At 38.0% G+C, this 19,757-nt stretch overlaps 1 protein-coding gene across 1 annotated transcript; it reads left to right on the top strand.

The window, feature by feature from the left end:
- Window positions 1–4,937: 4,937 nt before the first annotated feature.
- Window positions 4,938–17,804, top strand: LOC104112180 (ribose-phosphate pyrophosphokinase 1). The gene is made up of 9 exons (XM_009622030.4): window positions 4,938–5,145; window positions 5,261–5,455; window positions 9,742–9,990; window positions 11,225–11,368; window positions 11,529–11,696; window positions 14,773–14,842; window positions 15,342–15,423; window positions 15,999–16,158; window positions 17,550–17,804. The coding sequence occupies exons 1-9, from the start codon at window positions 5,062–5,064 to the stop codon at window positions 17,586–17,588; spliced, it is 1,191 nt and encodes a 396-aa protein (XP_009620325.1). The 5' UTR covers window positions 4,938–5,061; the 3' UTR covers window positions 17,589–17,804.
- Window positions 17,805–19,757: the final 1,953 nt, after the last annotated feature.

Below are 19,757 nucleotides of genomic sequence, written 5' to 3'. Positions count from 1 at the left end.
TAGCCAACACCAATAACTTAGGCAACTAGTGCCTCAACTAAATTTAGGCAAGATACTTACCTCACACTAGCCAAGTCAATACTCCAAAAAAGCCTTCCCACGCGAATAGACCTCCGAACGGCTCGAATCTAGCCAAAAACAACTCAATAACATAAAATAAAGCAAAAGTAAACAATCCCAAACAATAAAGCTTTGATCTTTATACAAATACACAAAGTCAACTAAAAATTCAACCTAGGATCGTGTCCTGAAACGCGACAAAAGTTACAAATTCCGATAACCCATTCCAACACGAGTCCAAATATATAAGTTTCATCCAAATACGACTTCGAATCGGGGTTCAAATCTCTATCTCTTCACTCTCCATAACCATAGTCAAAATCCCCAATTTTCTCTTTTGAATCACATAGTCTATGTGTAAATATCCATAGGGAAATAAGATATAATGTGAAAATTAAGTAGGAATCACTTACTCTCTTGCCTTGTGTGAAAATCCCGTTCAAAAATTGCCCCTTTCAAAGTCTAGGGCTCAAATAAAAAATAATTGGTCTAAGTCATGATATTACATCACTTATACTTCTGTCCAATAGTACCCTTCACGAACGCGGCCCCATCCTTGCGTTTGCGAAGCAGAAAAATTCACTGCTTCAAATTACACCTATGCGAACGCAGCCCCCAGCCTGTGATCAAGATTCCGAAACATCACACGCCTACATGAACCCGGTCCCCTTCCCGCAAACTAGAAGGCCAAAGACCTGACCCTCCTCAATTGTCCTCACTGATACGCAAACGCGATGCCCAGGTCACAAAAGCGCATGCCATTCAGCCTCACCCATCAAGAACACGCCCCATGTGTCACAAACTCGAAGAAGTATATCCCTGCCCAGCTCAAAACACTCTGCAATTGCGATCTAACCTCCGTGATTGCGAAAGAGGAACTGACACCAACAAAAATCTACAAGTTTCCAAAATGCTCCGGGTTATCTGAAACCCACCCGAGCCCCGTAGGACCCCGTCCAATCACACCAACAAGTATATAATTAATATACAAACATGATCATAAGCTCAAAACATCAAAACAACACTCATAACCAAGAATCGAACACCAAAACACATAATGCATCCCTTCAAGTACAAGAACTTTAAACATTTACAACCAAGCGTCTGGTTCAAGCCTAACCAATTTGGAATGAACCCAAACTTTGCACACAAATTCCAAATGACTATACAAACATATCCCAAGTCCTGGATCAACAATCTGAACCTGATAGCCTAAAAGTCAACCCATAGTTAAATTTATGAACTTTCCAAATCTTCAAATTGCCAACTTTCAGTAAATAACGCCAAAATATCCTAGGTACCTCCGAATCTAAATCTGGGCATATATCTAAGTCCAAAATCACCATACGCACCTATTGGAACCATCAAAATACGAATTTGAGGTTGTTTACACAAAAGTCAAACCTTAGTCATCTCTTACAACTTAAGGTTTCAAAATGAGACTAAGTGTCTCAATTCACTCCAAAACCTTCCCGAAACCAATCCCTACAAATCACCAAAACATCAAATACACATATGTGGAACATCAAATAGAGGAACAAGGTTAAAATACTCAAAACAACCAGTCGGGTCATTACACTCCCCCCCTCTTAAATAAACGTCGTCCTCGAACTAGTTTAGAGTCATACTTGAAGTGCCAAAAGGTGAGGATAACTTCTCTGCATATTATTCTCAATCTCCCAAGTTGCCTCCTCTGCTGATACCTTTACTGATGCAGTATTCTTCGATCTCGGCTTTCGAACCTGCCTATAAAAAAGACCACTACCTCCTCATCATAAGTTAAATCTTTGTCCAAGTACACCAAGCTGAAATCCAATACTGAAGCATGTGACGGATCCTCATAGTACTTCCAAAGCATGGAAACATGGAATACCGAATGAACTCCTGACAAGCTGGGTGGCAAAGCAAACATGTAGGTCACCTCACCAACTCTTTCCAAGACCTCAAATTGACCAAAAAAGGAGGACTCAATTGGACCTTCTTCCCGAACCTCATCATGCCCTTCATAGGCAAAACTCTAAGTAGAACCTTCTCACATACCATGAATATCACTCGCGATCCTTTCTATCTGCATAACTCTTCTGCCTCGACTCTACGGTGCAAAGCCTCACCTAAATAACTTCACTTTCTCTAAAGCATCTCGAACCAAATCAGTGCCCAATAATCTAGCCTCCCCATGTTTAAACCAACCAATCGGAGAGCGACATCACCTTCTCTAGACTAGTGGTTGTTATTATATGCAAACTTCGCTAATGGTTGAAACTGATCCCACTGGACTCCGAAATCAACTATGCAGGCCCTCAACATATCCTCCAAGATCTGAATGGCCCGCTCAGGACTGCACGTCTATCTGATGTTGAAATATTGTACTCAACTCAACCTGCATGCCCAACTCACGCAGCACAACTCTCAGAAATGCAAGGTAAACTGAGTAGCGCGATTCGAGATGATAGAAATAAGTACACCACGCAAGCAAACAATCTCCTGGGTATAGATCTTAGCCAACTGCTCTGACGTGTAGGAGGTCATGACCAGAATGAAATGCACTGATTTGTTCAACCAATCCACAATAACCCAAATGACATCAAACTTCCTCAAGGTTCGCGACAACCCTACCTTGAAGTCCATGGTGATACGCTTCCACTTCTGCTTCGGTATATCAATCTTATGAAGCAAACGACCCAATTTTCTGATGCTCAAACTTGATCTGCTGATAATTCAAATACCGTGCAACATGCCCAACAATGTGCTTCTCCACCAATAATGCTGCTCCAAATCACGGTTCATCTTTGTAGCACCTAGATGAATGGAATATCGTGAACTATGAGCCTCTTCAAGAATCAACTCTCTCAAGCCATTCATATTTGGAACACAAATATGACCCTGAAGCCCCAATACCCCATCATCACCAATAGTCACCTCCTTAGCATCACTGTGTTGCGTCATGTCCATACGGACAAGCAAGTGGGGATCATCATACTAATGCGTCTTAATGTACTCAAACAAGGACGACCGAGATACAACGCAAGCAAGGACTCTGCTCGGCTTCGAAATATCCAATTTCTCCAACCTATTTGCTAATGCCTAAATATTCATGGTTAAATGCCTAACTAAGTAAAATCTCACTCCTCTCTTGATATATTTTTCAAATACAAGTGCATATACAAAGGCAGAGAGTTCATGACTTTAGGCTGCATGGTTGAGTCATAGTTTCTGTAGAGCTTCACATATGTTTCTCGGGTGCTAGTTTAGTGTATTGTTAATAGTATTTACATAGTATAGTTTCTAGAGACATATTCCATGTACCACATATAGTTTTGGGGTGTTGTATGATTCTATATGTATTGACGATATTATATTTTGGTGATTCGCTTGACAAGGGTTAACTTATATTATGTCGGTCGCGATTCTAATTTCGATCGTGATAATTATGAATTAAAAAAAAGTGAATATCCATTAGAATTTTTAACTCTCACCACCTGTTCATGTATTCATAATCCAACCTTTAGAGGTCGTTTGGTGGCCGGTTAGAGTTATGCAGATATTAGTTATACAAGTTTTAGTTATGCAAGTATTAGTTATACATGCATTAGTTATGCATGTATTAGTTATACATGCATTAGTTACGCTGAGATTATTTTTTTGAATATTTGGTTTGTTGTATTAGAAAGTCATATACATTATATAAATTTTAAAGTAAAATACTTATTTACTAATTTTGTCTCTAATATTTTGAGAAGAGGAAGAGCCTAGCAGTGAGGCATCAATGTCTCCATGCTTGCTCTCCAAATGGTTTGATACAGATCAATCTATCGAAGGAAGCCTTTATGTGTAAAGTGATAGGGGTAAATTTATTATTTTAATATTTTATCCATATATTACTAATACATGTATTAGTTATTCCATCTTCTACCCCGCATAAAATAATACACAGATTGACTCATAACTTATACATGTATTATTTATATAGAATTGTAAAATGACAACCAAACATGATATTAGTTATGCTGAATTTAGTACAAAATAACTAATGGCTACCAAACATTGTATAAGTTATGTTGCCCCTATTACATGGATAATTTTTCTCTTAACCAGCTGCCAAACGACCTTACATTAGATAAAATAATGCATGCATTAGCTTTGTGTATTAGTAAAGCCTTGCTTGGTACACTTTTTTAACCTATGTATAACTAATACATGCATTAGTTATACATCATATTTGGTATTATCCTATGTATAGCTAATGCATAGCAAACCATGGTATTAGCAACACCAAGGCTATTAATGCATGCATTAGCATGATTAAAGGCCAAATTATCCTTAAAGTCCTTTAAAACTAAAGAATATGGAGGACATTTTTTGTAAACAAACAATTTTCTTAAAAATTATGTAATGGATTTTAATTTTTAATACACCACACCAAACAATGGATAAGAAATAACCACTGCATAACTAATGTTTGCATTACTAACTCATGTATTACTAATACTTGCATTACCAATACACCTTATTAAATATTATTTTTATACACCTTATTAAGCATTATTCTTATACACCCTAAACGACCCCTTAATGCCTTTAATCTTTCAAAACGGCTAATACTTAATGTCACGTTCCATGACAGCTTTCGGTGCTCCTTTATAAGCGCTGATAAAAAATTAAGATAGCGATTGATATTATGTTTATGCACTTACATATAGTCATATTGTACTATTAGTGCCAATTTAGTTATTGATCATACAAAATCAAATAACGATTACATAATCTAATTGCAATCTTACAGCATACAATTTGATTTTGTATACTGCTGATTGGTGTCGTTTGACCCTTTTTGTTTCTAAATAAATTCAAGCACTAAGCACTTTACAACGTGTGGCACGACTCTTGGAAAAGTCATTTCAGGCATCCTGCGTTAATTTGAAGATATATACTGTATATTTTTTTCTTTCCAAAACCCTAACACCAAAAACAAGGGGGTCTCCATCCCTCTCTCTTCTCCACATGGCATCTTTAGCTCTACCTGGAAGCTTTTTAGCTACCAGCAAACCTAGTCCTTGTAGATATGCTGCCGGAGACTCAATTGTAGTAAGCAATTTTCTCTTCCCCTTCTCCTTCTGCTTGCAAATGGAGTATATCTAGATTAATTATGATTGTGACTCTGAAAACGTGCTGTTATCTTAATGTTGTTGTGGCTTTGTAGAGATGTAATGTGGCAGAACCATTAAGTTTTAACAAGGAGAATGGGAGATCAAACATGCCTCTTCAGATTAATGGCGACACTTCATTTAACAATCTTTGGAACGCTAATCAAGTAAGAAGATTTCCAGTTCCACATGCTCAGATTGATACTAGACTCCGCATTTTCTCCGGCACTGCCAATCCTGCACTTTCTCAGGTATTAATTGTTGTCTATGTAGTTAGTTGGTATTTTTACTTCTACTTCATTCTAAAAATAATAAGATGTTGGCGTTATAATTAAAGGGGACTGAGTTGGCTGCATAGCGCTGCAGCTAAAGTAAAGGAAACACACACTTGAATTTAGGGATTGCTTGAAAGAAAAAGCTCTAGACTTAATTGCAACTTGAGCATAAGAAATTTTAGGCGTTAATTGAAAGTTAAGCTTCCAATTCTTTATTCTGTCTAGCTCTCCTTGGTAATTGCAATAAACTTCAATTAATGCCTAAAATAGATGATTAATGCCTAAAGAAACAGAGTATTTGAGTTTAGGGTTTGTTTGAAAGAACAAGCTCTGTAGGCAAGTGAAGAGAAAGAAAAATGTTCTCTCTACTTTTTCTCTCTGACTTGGGAAACGTGCACCTAACCTTTCCCTCTCTCTCTCTCTCTCCGATCTGTCACTCTCACCGGCAAGACCTCTCAGCGGTGTTAGCCAATTTTATTATGGGAGAAAAGGTCTTTTTCACCTCTGAAGACAAATCCTTTCAAATCACTTACATTAGTGAGGGCCAAAGCAGGTGGTTTCTTTTTATTGAACACAATAGGCGTTTCACCAGCAAGTTAAAAATCGATGAATGCAATTTGAGATGGGTCTATCATAACCTGAAGCAGGCATCAAGGGGTCAAGGAGATCTTTACGGAAGATGGGGGAGGAAGCAACAAGATCTTTTGCATAGAGTCTACCAGAACTACAATATTCATGGGCGCTTCATCAGAATAGAAAAATGGCTTGGAAATAGAAAATCGGCAATTATAATCCCGGAGGTTGATTACAACGCGGGCTGGTGCGAAATCGCCGACAAAATTCTTAGGTTCTTGGGCAAGCCATCCAGTCCAAACCTCCAAAGATTCACTACTCCTGATTTCTCTTGCATTGAAGTCGCGAACATTCAAAAATGGCCAGAAGTAGCGGCTCAAGTTCAGGTCTCGTCAGAGGAAACCAGTTTGAAGCTCAACAAATACCTCTTCTGCTGCCTTGTGGGCTTCTTTAACGATCCCTTCTGCTCAAGCCCTAATGCAGAGATCATTCAACCTTGGTTCCTGAAGAGATGGAGGATGACATCGGGGTTGATAGTCACACTACTTTCGCCCAACCTTTTTCTTTTCCGGTTTCCTTCTACACAAGAAGCAGAAAGAGTTAAAATTGGTGATTGGTTTTGGAATGGGCGAAGATTCACTCTTGATTGGTGGTCTCCGGCTACCGAAACTAAAGCTACAGTGGCAAAATCAGATCACCGATGGGTTAGGGCCTCATTGCTAATGAAGTGCTAGATTGGAGACAAAAGTGGTGAACCTGGTCTTCTATTCAAGCTGGATATTGAGAATTTGACAAACTAAATTGGCAATATCTAATCTCAATCCTAAGGCAAATGGGATTTGGAGAGAAATGGATCAAATGGATCAGATATAGCTTCACCACAGTGAAGTACTCTGTGCTTGTTAACAGAAGCCCTATAGGCTTCTTCTCTCTTAAAAGAGTGATCAGGCAAGGAAACCCCCTATCTCCCTTTCTATTCATCCTAGCCATGGAGGGGCTTAGTAGAATGATGGAAAAGGCCAAGCAGATGCAATGGTTACAAGGTTTTGATATGGGTAGCAACTCAGGATTGACAGTTTCTGTATCACACCTATTATTCGCAGATGACACTCTTATTTTTTGTGGGGCAGATAAATCTCAAGTTCAGTTCCTTAACCTCAATCTTATGCTTTTTGAAGCCATGTCAGGTCTCCACATTAACATGTCTAAAAGCATTATTTACCCTGTTAATGTGGTTCCTGAGTTGGAAGAGTTGGCATATATTATGTATTGCAACACTGGTTCCTTCCCTACCACTTATCTTGGTCTTCCTTTGGGTGCCAGTCAGAGATCAACTGAAATATGGAATGCAGTTGTTGAAAAGTTTGAGAAAAGATTGGCTTCTTGGCAGCAACAATACCTATCTCTCGGTGGCAATAGTGTCTTGGATAGCAATACTAATCAATAGTGTTTTGGATAGCATACCTACCTATTTCATGTCCCTCTTTCCAATTCCAATCAAAGTGCAGAAACAACTTGACAAGATTAGGAGATCTTTCCTATGGGAAGGTAATAGCTCCAGCCACAAGTTCCACCTAGTCAAATGGGCCAAAGTCACACTTCCTAAAACACTTGGAGGTCTTGGGGTCAAAGACCTAGCACTTCACAACAAGAGCATGTTAATGAAATGGCACTGGAGGTATAACCAAGAAGATGCTGGCCTTTGGAAGGAGATAGTTCAAGCAAAGTATGGGGCTAATAGTCACTGGTGTACCAATGCTGTCAGAATACCTTATGGCACTGGGTTATGGAAGGGTATCAGGAGACTATGGGATGACTTCTCCTGCAACACATCTCTTCAGGTGGGAAATGGGCCACTCATTCAATTCTGGAAAGACAGATGGCTGGGACACACTACTCTAAAGGAGGCCTTTCCAAGATTATTCCTAGTTGCAACCAACCCGGATTCTATTATTGCTCAAAACAGGGAGGACAACACATGGAGACTAAACCAGAGAAGAGACCTAAATGATTGGGAGATTGAAGACCTATTTGCACTTCTTGAAAGCCTTCAGAACAGCTCATTCAACACCCAGAGCAGAGACAAACTCAAGTGGGGCAATAGCGGGGAAGGCACTTATTCAGTGAAAGCAAGTTATCTTCAGTTAAGCTCCAACAAAGACTTAATTGATCAATGGCCTTGGAAGGTTGTCTGGAGAGCAAAATTACCACCAAAAGTCACATGTTTCAGCTGGATCACTTTAAAGGGAGCATGCTTAACTCAGGACAATCTCATCAGGAGAAATTTTCAACTACCTAACAGATGTTACATGTGCCTTTGCAACCCAGAGACAATTAATCACCTGTTTCTTCATTGCCCAGTTGCAACAAGTATATGGAACATGTTTTTGTCACTTTTTGGACTGCGCTGGACTATGCCATGCAATGTCAAGGAGGCGTTCTTGAGTTGGAATGCTTGGAGAGTTGGGAAGTCCACCAAAAGGATATGGTCTATGATTCCTGCTTGTATTTTGTGGTGCATATGGACAGAAAGGAATCAAAGATGTTTTGATGGCATTTTAATTGCCAACCATGCACTCGAGGCCAAATGTTTAGTTAATCTTTTTAGTTGGGTTAATTTTACACCTGTATATAACCCTGACTCTTATTTGGAATTTATCAGCGCCTTAGTCTTACAATAGTTTTTTTGTCATTGGGTTGGTATTTCCTTTCTTTTTGTAACCTATGCATCCCCTGGATGCTTCTTGTTAATGAAATACAACTTATTTCATAAAAAAAAAGAACAAGCGCTATAGGCTCAATTGCAACTTGAGTATAAGATACTTTAGGTGTTACTTGACTCAATTCTTTTTCTTCTCTAGCTCTCCATGGTAATCATTATAGACTTCATTTATGAGCTGATATCAGATGAAGATGATTAAAGGAATATTTGAATATACACAACCTTAATCTCCATTCTAGAGTTACTGAAATTGGGACTACAGAGTCATCCAAGGCATTCTTCAAAGCTCTAAAGATTCTATGAAAGTTAAAAAGAAGAAGTGCAAAAACAATATATTCCAGTATTTTACATTGGTTAAATAAGTGAAAGAGTAGTGTTAAAAAACTACAACATTTTATTTTGTTCGATTCAACAATTGAGGGATAGCGTAGTGGTAAATACTTTTTAACATCCAATTATATGTTTGGGGGTTCTAGTGTCATAGCCCAAGCCCATGACACATATTTTGACCCAACAGACCTCACGGATTTGTCACTTGAGCTACGCAATCATCGAGTCCAAAAGTGTGCGTACCATGTGAACTTTGTGCTATGCCTTATAAAGTTTTTTATCTCCTATTCCATGTGGGATTTGCCTTAAGTGTCATATGCACTCCTTCAGAAGCTTGCCAACCTAGAAGCTTGCTAGTTCTTCTCTTTGATAGTTTGACCTACCCTCCATCGTAGGCATCACGTAATATCAGTGGGAAAAGGTCAAGCTTGGGCTCCAGGGTAAGGGTAAGGGGGTTTAGGGGATTGAGTTTACCACGTCAAAGTAACAATAATAAAAATAAAAATTTGCTTGCTTCATCATCTCTACCAATGCGGTTCTTTTAATTCCATTAGAAGTTGTTTAATAGTTTTTGGGTAATACCGTTATGTGTTCTTTTGATGTGTCATTACTGATGGATATGCTGCCTGTTTCATAGGAAATTGCTTGCTACATGGGTTTGGAACTTGGAAAGATAATGATAAAACGTTTTGCTGATGGCGAAATCTATGTCCAGTTACAAGAGAGTGTTAGGGGTTGTGATGTATATCTTGTCCAACCTACGTGTCCTCCTGCTAATGAAAATCTGATGGAACTCTTGATAATGATTGATGCTTGCCGTAGAGCCTCAGCCAAAAATATTACTGCAGTGATTCCGTACTTTGGGTATGCCCGTGCTGATCGTAAGGTAATTCTATGTTGCTTGTCCTATTAAATGGTAAATAAATGATCGAGTATGTCATAGATTCTTGTTATTTCCATGTTGAAAATTAGTTGTTTAAATCCAAGATGGTACGGCTACCATAATACATGTTTGATCGGATGGGTGTGTCAATAGGCAATGCATATTCTTCTCAACTTGGCCCTGGCTTAATAAGTTGAGCTACAGTGTTGATTCAAGTTCGATGAGTTTTATGTAACCGTGAAAAGATTGAATATATTATGAATGCTTCATCTTTGAAGCCATTTCTGTTTTTGATGAAGATGAATAAGAATTTGGTATGTGAAGATGAAATAGCTTTTGGAAATCAAATGCATGTCCTTGAAATCAAGTGGAAAGACTGTATTTTGCTACAGAGGTTAAACAACATAACCTTGGATCACAACGAAACATACTCCATAGGTTGGAAAAGCCATCAGCAGGGTCTCTTTTCACGCAAAAGTTGTTACCACATGTTGGATTCTAGCATCGACGGGGTATTATGGCCTTGGGAAAAGGTTTGGAGAAGCAAGGCTCCTTTGAAGGATTCTTGTTTCTCTTGGATTGTTGCTCGGGAGGCTTGTCTCACACAATCGAACCTCCAAAAAAGGGGGTTTCAACTGTGCAGTAGATGTCCATTGTTTGAAGAGCATCCGGAAGAAGTTGGCCACCTCTTCTTGCATTGCAGGGTCACTAGGCAGCTGTGGAATATGTTTCTGGTAATTCTGGGCATGGGTTGGACCATACCGAAATCAATTGTTGAGCTCTTGCAAGGTTGGAGCAGAGAGGGGATTAGTAAGAAATCTCTAAGAACTTGGAATACCATACCTCAGGCCATTTGGTGAACTGTCTGGCTTGAAAGAAACAATAGAATTTTTGAAGGCACAATGAGAAACATTCACAGCCTTAAACAGAGATGTGTTTTTTTGGTTAGCTTTTTGGTGCAATCTGATAATTGAACATGATGTAGATGGATTGCTAGATACAACAGAGGGTTTGCACAACCTATAATTATGCCTGATGCACTGACTTGGTGCATAAATTTATAATATCTTTAATTACTTATAAAAAAAAAGGGTCAAATGCATGTCCTCATTTTTACAAACATTTGCCTGTTCTGGATTGATTGGGCGAGGGGTACTTGAGTTTTGGTGTGGTCAGTATTAACAGAGATAAACCTTAGTGCTAGTCTAATTCACTCAAATGCCCAATCCTTTTGCAGACTCAAGGTCGTGAATCGATTGCTGCCAAACTTGTAGCAAACCTGATTACAGAAGCTGGTGCAGATCGAGTTCTTGCTTGTGATCTTCATTCTGGCCAGTCAATGGGTTACTTTGATATTCCAGTGGATCATGTACATGGCCAGGTAATTTGTCAATAGCGACAATATTAACTTTAGCATCTTTAGCGTCAGTATTAGGCATGATTTTGTAGAATGAGAAAGGCTTTCCCTCCGCTAGAAATTGGAAAAATTGTATTCATTCATATGCTTATCTGCCTTCTTACTTTTGTGTCTGCATGTATAGCCTGTCATACTTGATTACCTTGCCAGCAAGACTATCTGCTCTGATGATCTAGTTGTGGTATCTCCGGATGTTGGTGGGGTTGCAAGGGCAAGAGCTTTTGCCAAAAAGTTATCTGATGCACCTCTAGCTATTGTGGATAAAAGGCGTCATGGGCACAATGTTGCTGAGGTATTCTGGTTGCTAGTATTTTATTTGAGGTTTCTTCTTGTCCTCTTCTTTTATCCTTTTTTTTTTTTTTTCTGGAGGGAGCATGTGGGGTTGGTTTGAGTTAGTTAATTTTGATGGTTTAAACAGTTTTTTGGTGAAGAACAAACTTTTTATATTTCTTCATCTATTGTATATTAGCTTTACAGTGAAATTGTTATTACATGCAATTCAAAATCTAGTGCCAGGCTACATGCTAAATCTGTTTGTAATTTGGGCAATATGCTAACTTCTTTGTACTGCTTACGATGATACTTTTGTGGGCATGCATGTGCTTACCTATAAATTTTGTGAATTCTCTTCATTGCATGATTGGTTATATACTGTTGAAATAAGATTCATTTTCTTTCCTTAAAAAAAAATTTCAGTGTTGATTCCTCTAACTCTGACTGCTTTGGCTCTGGAACTTTTAAGCATCACTTTTCAACTTCTTGTACTACATGACTCCTCTTTACATTTTACAAGCATTAAAGGTTCCATCTTCCCAATTTTTTGGAATTGAGTTCCTGGGCTATGGTTCAACCATAGAAGCCACCTACTATGTCTTTTACTATTTTGTCAGCTCACCTCCTTCAACATTATACTTCTTAATAAAAAGCGCTCTCTTCATCGCTTGAAGCGAGGCGAGGCGACCTCTGTTGAGCTTCCGAGAGCTGAGGCGAGACAGCTTAAATGAAGAGCTCGCTTCAGTTGAAGAGGCGAGAAGCGAGAAAGCAAGGAAGTGATCGTTTGTTAAGGTTTTTCAGAAAAGGCCACTTATTTAGGAGAAAAAGGGAAGGATGGTTCTCTGCAATTTCATCCCTGCTTCTTCTCTGCGTTTAGGGTTCCTGACTTTGTTCTCTTCTACTTCATCGACTTTGTTCCAGGTCTTCTTTTGCTTCTCTTCTCCTTCTCCTTCTTCTTCTTCTTCTTCTCTTCTTCTCTTCTTCTCTTCTTCTCTTTTGCTTCTTCTCTGTGTTGCTGCAGCTTCTTCTTTTTTCTTCTTCTCTCTGTTTGGCTGCTTCTTCTCTGCCTTGTTGCTGCTTATTTTTTTTTCCGTCTTCTTGTTTCCTTGCTTCTTCAGATTTTTTTTTTCACTTTGTTAATTAATTTTATTTGGTAATCTTTCTTTTCCTTTTGCCACAGAATTCAATTGGACATGTTCTTCTTTTCCCTCAGTTTCAACTTTCAATTGATTAATTGCTGCAACTGTTTTTTTACTCCCTGTTTTCCGGTTTATATAATAAAAAAGAAGCCCAAATTAGTTTCAATTTATTCTGCTAATCGTTGGTTTATATATAACAATCAGTTGATTAATGACTTCTTCTCTTTTACGTTCTAATAAAAGCAATTTAAGTGGCGTCATCCAATAAATATGACCAAAGGAGAGACTTGTCTTATGGATGATTATTAGCTCTTTACATAATAGTAACCTCATTGGCATTGCCGTGTTGAATTGTGTCTTGGAGGACAAGGAAATTGGGGTCGTCAAACTAATACTCTCTGATAGGATCATACAGAGAAGACCGAGAAATCATGCAAGCCAGAACTTGACTCGGCTCGGAAATATCAAATCTAAAAAATGGTTGGCCAAGGCCTGAACATCCAATGTTAACGGCCTCTCTGCTGTCGGTATATATGCTAAACTACCCAAGCTCTCCGATTTTTGACTCAAGGCATCGGCCACCATATTGACCTTCCCGGAATAATATAGAATGGTGATGTCATAGTCCTTAAGAAACTCTAACCACCTCCGCTTCCACAAGTAAAAATCCTTCTGTTTAAATAGATGTTGTAGACTGTGGTGATCGATATAGACCTCATAAGGGACACCGTACAAATAAAACCTCCAAATTTCAAGGCATGAACAATAGCTGCTAATTCCAGGTCATGGACATGATAATTCTTATCATGAACCATCAGTTGTCTAGACGCGTAGGCAATCAACCTATCGTCTTGCATCAACATCGCATCGAGGCTAACACGTGACGTATCACAGTATACAGTGTGAGACCCCAAATGCTAGGCAACACCAATATTGGGGCTACAGTCAAAGCCGTCTTGAGCTTTTGAAAGCTCTCCTCACACTCCTCGGTCCATCTGAACGGAGCGCCCTTCTAGGTCCATCTGGTCATAGGTGTAGCAATAGATGAGAAACCCTTTACGAAACGACGGTAATAGCCTACTAAACTAAGAAAACTCTTGATCTCAGTAGCTGACGATGGTCTGGGCTAACTCTGCACTGCTTCAATCTTCTTTGGATGTACCTTGTTCCCCTCATTCGACCTCTGAGGCACTTAAACAGGGTTTTCCTGAACATTTAACAAAAGTTCCCAAATCTTTTTGAGGCTTTAAAATTGAATGACTGGTATCTTTCTCACTCTCCCAACTCTCAAGAAAATAGAAATAAAAAGAAAAGAATCTAATTGCAAAAGCAAAAAGGGGGATGTCTTTTTCCTTTTTATTCTTTCTTTCCTATAATTCAGTTTTGATTTCTATATCGAGAAATATTTTTTTTGTCATGATTCATGAACTAATGGACTCAATTTTTTTTCATAATTGAAAATTCGAGGTTGAAATGTATACTATGTGATATTGCTATAAAGCGCATTTTATTTAATGATAAGGTTATTAACCAATAAAGAAAAATGAAAATTCTTAAAAGATGAGATGAATTCAGAAGCCCTTATTTATTAATTTTAAATATAGCAGACAGAATTCCCTTGGTCTAATTTGGTCTTGTTTATTTAGTTACTTTATTTATTTGTGCAATGATCATTTAAGATCTTTTAAAATTCCACTTCACTTCAACGAAGCGAGCGCTTCGCTTCACACTTTAAGCGAAGCAAGGCCCTATTGCTTTTTTGCGCTTCGCGCTCTCAAAATCACTGCCGTGAACGTACCTTTACATGTTTTGAACATATTAGACCAAGTACAAGAATCCTCTTGCATATAACATCATCAATACTTGTGTAGCCCCTCCATATATCATAACTCTCTATGTACCTGTTTATGTTTTTTTTTTTGGGTGAGCACTAACTTGCTGCTTTTCTGCCCATAGGTAATGAATTTGATTGGCGATGTTAGGGGAAAAGTGGCAGTTATGGTTGATGACATGATTGATACGGCTGGTTAGCACTTACTTTTCGTTTTCGCTTAGTGGTCTTATTTGCTGCAGTTCTTTTTTATTTTTTTTGTTTTGTGAGAGAAGCAATCTGCACCTCCTTTTCTACACTACGGAGGTTTTCAATTTTGTTTCAAGTTAAATGGTCAAATATGAAAGCAAGAAACTACAAAATTATTTTCGTCCCATTTTGTTCTATGTGAAGTGCTATAACACAAATAATTGTTTTTTTGGTTATTGTATGTATTACTACTCGCTATTAATTGCTTAGGCATTGTTTTGACCGGGGACTGGGAGACATTTCATGCTCATGTTCTGTTCCTTTTTCTCTTTTCTGTCCATTTCTTTTTTCAGCATGATTGGTGAGTTGGTTAGTTTATCATTGGTCAAAACTGATTATTCCTTGTTAATCTATATATATATATATATATATATATATATATGTAGAGAGAGAGAGAGAGAGAGAGAGAGAGAGTTAGATGTTGACACTGCTTAATTGTTTTCAGGTACTATTGCAAAAGGAGCTGCCCTTTTACATCAAGAAGGAGCCAGGGAAGTTTATGCATGCACCACTCATGCAGTTTTCAGGTACTTATGGTTTACCCAAAGCTGGAGCATTGCATCAATTTTGGGCTTGCTGCTTTTATTGTAAAGACTCCCTTCCATATCGTCAGTATTAGCCTGAAATTACTTAATACATCCGTTTCTCAGTAAGTGGTGATGAACTCATGTACACTATGGATCCCGATAAAATAAGTTATCGGTCTATTCTCAGAACTGCATCAATTTGCTAATGGAAATCTTTTGGCACAAAAATAAAGGGGGAAGGGGGAAGGGGGAAGGGGGAAAAAGACTGCCCATCCCAATCCTTTTATTGTAATTAAATCACTAGGGCACTACAGCATTGTTTGCATTGTGTCCTTCAAGATAAGACTTTGGATATCGAGATTCTAGGCTTCCCAACTTGCTAGTGAACTTTGCATGATACCTTTTTTGATAATGGTGGTGCGCGTCCCTTGACTATTCCATCGGGTACCTGCCCCACCAGTTAAGGTACCTGGTAATTCTGTCCGCCAAGGCTTAGGCGAATGGGAAGAAACACCTACTGTTTTTGTTGCCTTTGCTGGGATTTGAACCCTGAACCTTAATCTTATGTTTTGCAGCCCTCCTGCGATAGAGAGGTTGTCGAGTGGACTGTTTCAGGAGGTAATCATCACAAATACCATTCCGGTGGCAGAACAAAACTATTTTCCCCAGCTGACCATCTTATCTGTTGCAAACCTCTTGGGCGAAACGATTTGGCGTGTCCATGATGACTGCGCAGTAAGTTTGAGCTTCTCTTTTAAGATGAACTAGTTAAACAATGGTTTTATAACCCTCATCTATCCTGTTCCATTAATTATCCTTTTCCTTCCTGTTTTGAATTGCGGGATAATGGCGTTATGTCATCGGATTTGTTTAAAAAAGTACAAGGTAGAACAAGCTAAGTTTCATTCTTTTTTCTTTTTTACTAAGAAGAAGAGCAAAGCTATCATGACATTGTTAAATGACATGGAGATGGATGTGTGGGCATACTAGGTTAGATAGAATTAGGAATGGAGTTATTTGGGACAAGGTGGGAGTGCCCCCTGTGGAGGAAAAGATGCGAGAGGCGAGGCTAAGATGGTTCAGGCATGTTAAAAGGAGAAGCACAGATGCCCCAGTCAGGAGGTGTGAGAGGTTGGCCTTGGGGGTAAGAGGAAGGGTAGAGGTAGGCCAAAGAAGTCTTGGGGAGAGGTGATCAGGCGGGACATGGCGCAGCTTGAGCTAACCGAGGACATGACCCTTGATAGGAGGGTGTGGAAGTTGAGAATTAGGGTAGAAGGTTAGTAGATAGTCGAGTGTTTCCCTGTCTTCCTTAGTTCAATAGTATTAGTATCAGTATGGTATCCCTTTTATCCTTAGTTTGCTATTACCGCATATCTTGTACTGTTATTACTTGACATCAGTACTTCCTTAGTTTGCTATCACTACATATCTTGTACTGTTATTACTTGCTATCAGCACTTCTTTCATCTTCTCTTTTGCTATCTTGGATTTAGTTTTCTAAATATCTTGTATTGTTATTAATTGCTATCAGTGCTTCTTCCATCTTTTCTTTAGCCGAAGGTATATCGGAAACAATCTCTCTGCCCTTCCAGGGTAGGGGTAAGGCTGCGTACATCCTACCCTCCCCAGACACCATTTGTGGGAATACACTTGGCTGTTGTTGCAAATGACATGGAGAAAAAATCTCACCTTTTTGTTTCATTATTAAAGTTCTATAAGTCGTGCAACACCTTGATTTAGGCTGCATTCTTTTATGATTCTTATGTGATTTTATAATTGCTTCTGGAAATAACTTAGGAACTTCATAGATTTACGAGATTTAGGCAGTGGTTTAACGACTGAGGAAACTTAAATAACACTAATATTAATCAGCTCCTTAATGTTTAAAGCTTTATACTACATGTACAATTCTACTTATTTTACATGTGAATACTAACGCCAGTTAGATTTGGGGCCTCCCTGTTTAAGTTATACAGTTTAAACATCTATCAAATATTTCTATTAGCTAGGAAGGTAATTCAGTTTCATGATTTAATGGTAATAGTGTCTATAGCAATCCTTGAGGAGAATGTTCAGTATGTGTCTTAGCTAACCTTGCCACTCTTCTGTCTGTCTATACTTGTCAGGGCGGCTTTGAGCCTTACTCCGGATTGGGAATTGATTAGTCCTTCCTGTTCATTGCTTGTTTTGACACTGTTGTCTGGAACTTGAAGCAGTATGTTGATCAGATCCACCAAAATTTTCGTCCAGTAACAAAGAGAGCATTTTCTGTTGTACAAATATTTTGTGCGGAATGTTACGTTGTAAATCTTTCAATCAGTGACTTGGATCCATGTAGTAGATGAGTTTTTTGATTAATATGAAGTTTACTTGAATTGCTATTATGGGGCGTCATGAATCGCATCTTGCCAAAAGTACTGAGCAATAATAGAGCATCATGATTCTTATCTTGCCAAAAGTACTGAGCAAATTAAGATTTGAAACGTGCCCCGAACAAATTTACCTTTTCTGTGCCGCACAACACAAGTTCTCTTCCACTTGTATTTGTAGAAGCTGAGTCGGAATTCAGTTAAATATAGAAAGGATTCTGGGAAAAAAATAGAGTTTTGAAGAGAATATGATTGCATGGAGAAAACTATGCAAAATGCCTAAGGATTATGTATGAAGGTTCTAGTATTCGCAGAAGAAAAAATGTAAAAAACAAGTCGAACCAAGTAGGTCCCTCCATGTGTTTCAGGTGCTAAGAATCTACACCAAGCAGGTCGCAGCTAATAGTCAAGGTGTGCATGAGCTCGTTCAGACGCTATCATCATAGAGAAAAAAGAAGAATTTACACCAAGCATAGGTTAGGGAAGGCAATGGATAAGTGAAAATTGGTTTTGAGCCCTTAAAAAAGCTAACAAATACGTTATGTGCAATACACTATATTTTTTCATTCAAATTTAATACCAGAATTTAGCACCACTAGGACGGCAACTTATTTTTGTGCATAAATTTCAAACCATAACATTGAAGACAAAATATACCATCCTCACTAAGTACCGCAACAAGTGTAATTTTGTCCATCAGAATCCCAACTTCTCTAACTCACCTAAGCACAAGGTCACCACCAAGTGATATGTTTTTCACCTTATTGGGCACAAACAACATATATATAGTATATAATTGGGAATGGATGTCCAGTGTTGCGCAAAATGCTTTTCTCTTTCTACTCTAGAAGCAGGAGACGCTTGTCTTCCCAGCTTGCCAACCAAAGGAAATTTTTGGTAATTCAATCGGTCTGTGCTTTAACACTGTTGTACTTTATTGTCTTATGACCGTACATTTTCACTGTTGGGCAATAAGACAAGACTAATTTATCCCTTGGACTGACGTGGTATCCAATAACTTTTCTGCGTTTGAACTTTTCTAGTTGGTCTTGTCGTTTACTTTATCATGTTTTCTAAGGGGTTAATTTCAATGATCCAACTTATTTTGTTTCACAAAAATCACTTAACTATTTTTCATTACTTAAAAGTACTCTATTTTATATTTGTAACTTAAAAGTCATTCTAGTTCAAAACCTATAAAATATCCTATAAAAATATGACATGACATGACATTAAATTTAATTAAAAATTCTAGTTATATTACTACATAAGCTTAGATGGACCATACCCAATTTAGACCCATTTCATCCACAATTCGATTTGACTCATAATCCAAATAGGTTTTAATATTTTGATCATTAGAAGGAAAATAAGAGAACAATTATTCTGTGCTAAAAATATCTTATTTTATTTGTTACGTAATAACCTTAATACCACAACCTATAATTTCATTAAAAATATGAACAAAACTAGCACATAACCAGTTTTTACATCCTTCATATCATTTTATAATTCTCCATGAAGTTAAAATACTACCATATCAATCTCACATAACAATTAAATGTACCACTAACAGTCAAGAACAACAAGCTAATAAGAACCTATTTTCACAAATTACTATTCCATTAAAGTCAAAATATTACTTATTAAGCAATACTAACAGACAAAAATATTGCTCAGTAAGAAGAACCCACAATGAAATTACATAGTAGAAATTGTCAATACACACTGCAATCGTAGACAACCTATAGCGATAATCTAGACAAAAGAATGAGACAACGTCTTGTGTCATTGACTGTAAATGTACAACCAAAACCTAAAGATAAATTCAAAAGACCTAATTTTTCTTAAATTTCTTAACTTCTTTTTCTACAAATTAACCACAAAATCAAAGTGCTAGTCCAGTTAATTGTTCAAATATTAATAATCCATTTTGGTTATAGGTCAAATCGGACTGAGGAAGAA

Source organism: Nicotiana tomentosiformis, chromosome 8 (genome assembly GCF_000390325.3).
Source record: "Nicotiana tomentosiformis chromosome 8, ASM39032v3, whole genome shotgun sequence".
Lineage (NCBI taxonomy): Eukaryota > Viridiplantae > Streptophyta > Magnoliopsida > Solanales > Solanaceae > Nicotiana > Nicotiana tomentosiformis.
The sequence above is the reverse complement of the archived record's forward strand: the minus strand, read 5'-3'. Positions and strand labels throughout refer to the sequence as shown.

What these genes read in the sequence shown, in the direction of transcription:
- LOC104112180 (XM_009622030.4), top strand. Translation starts at nt 5,062, where the DNA reads ATGGCATCTTTAGCTCTACCTGGAAGCTTTTTAGCTACCAGCAAACCT. An exon ending in ATGCCCGTGCTGATCGTAAG is followed by an intron (nt 9,991 to 11,224) that starts GTAATTCTATGT and finishes ATCCTTTTGCAG; the next exon opens with ACTCAAGGTCGTGAATCGAT. An exon ending in GTGTCCATGATGACTGCGCA is followed by an intron (nt 16,159 to 17,549) that starts GTAAGTTTGAGC and finishes TATACTTGTCAG; the next exon opens with GGCGGCTTTGAGCCTTACTC.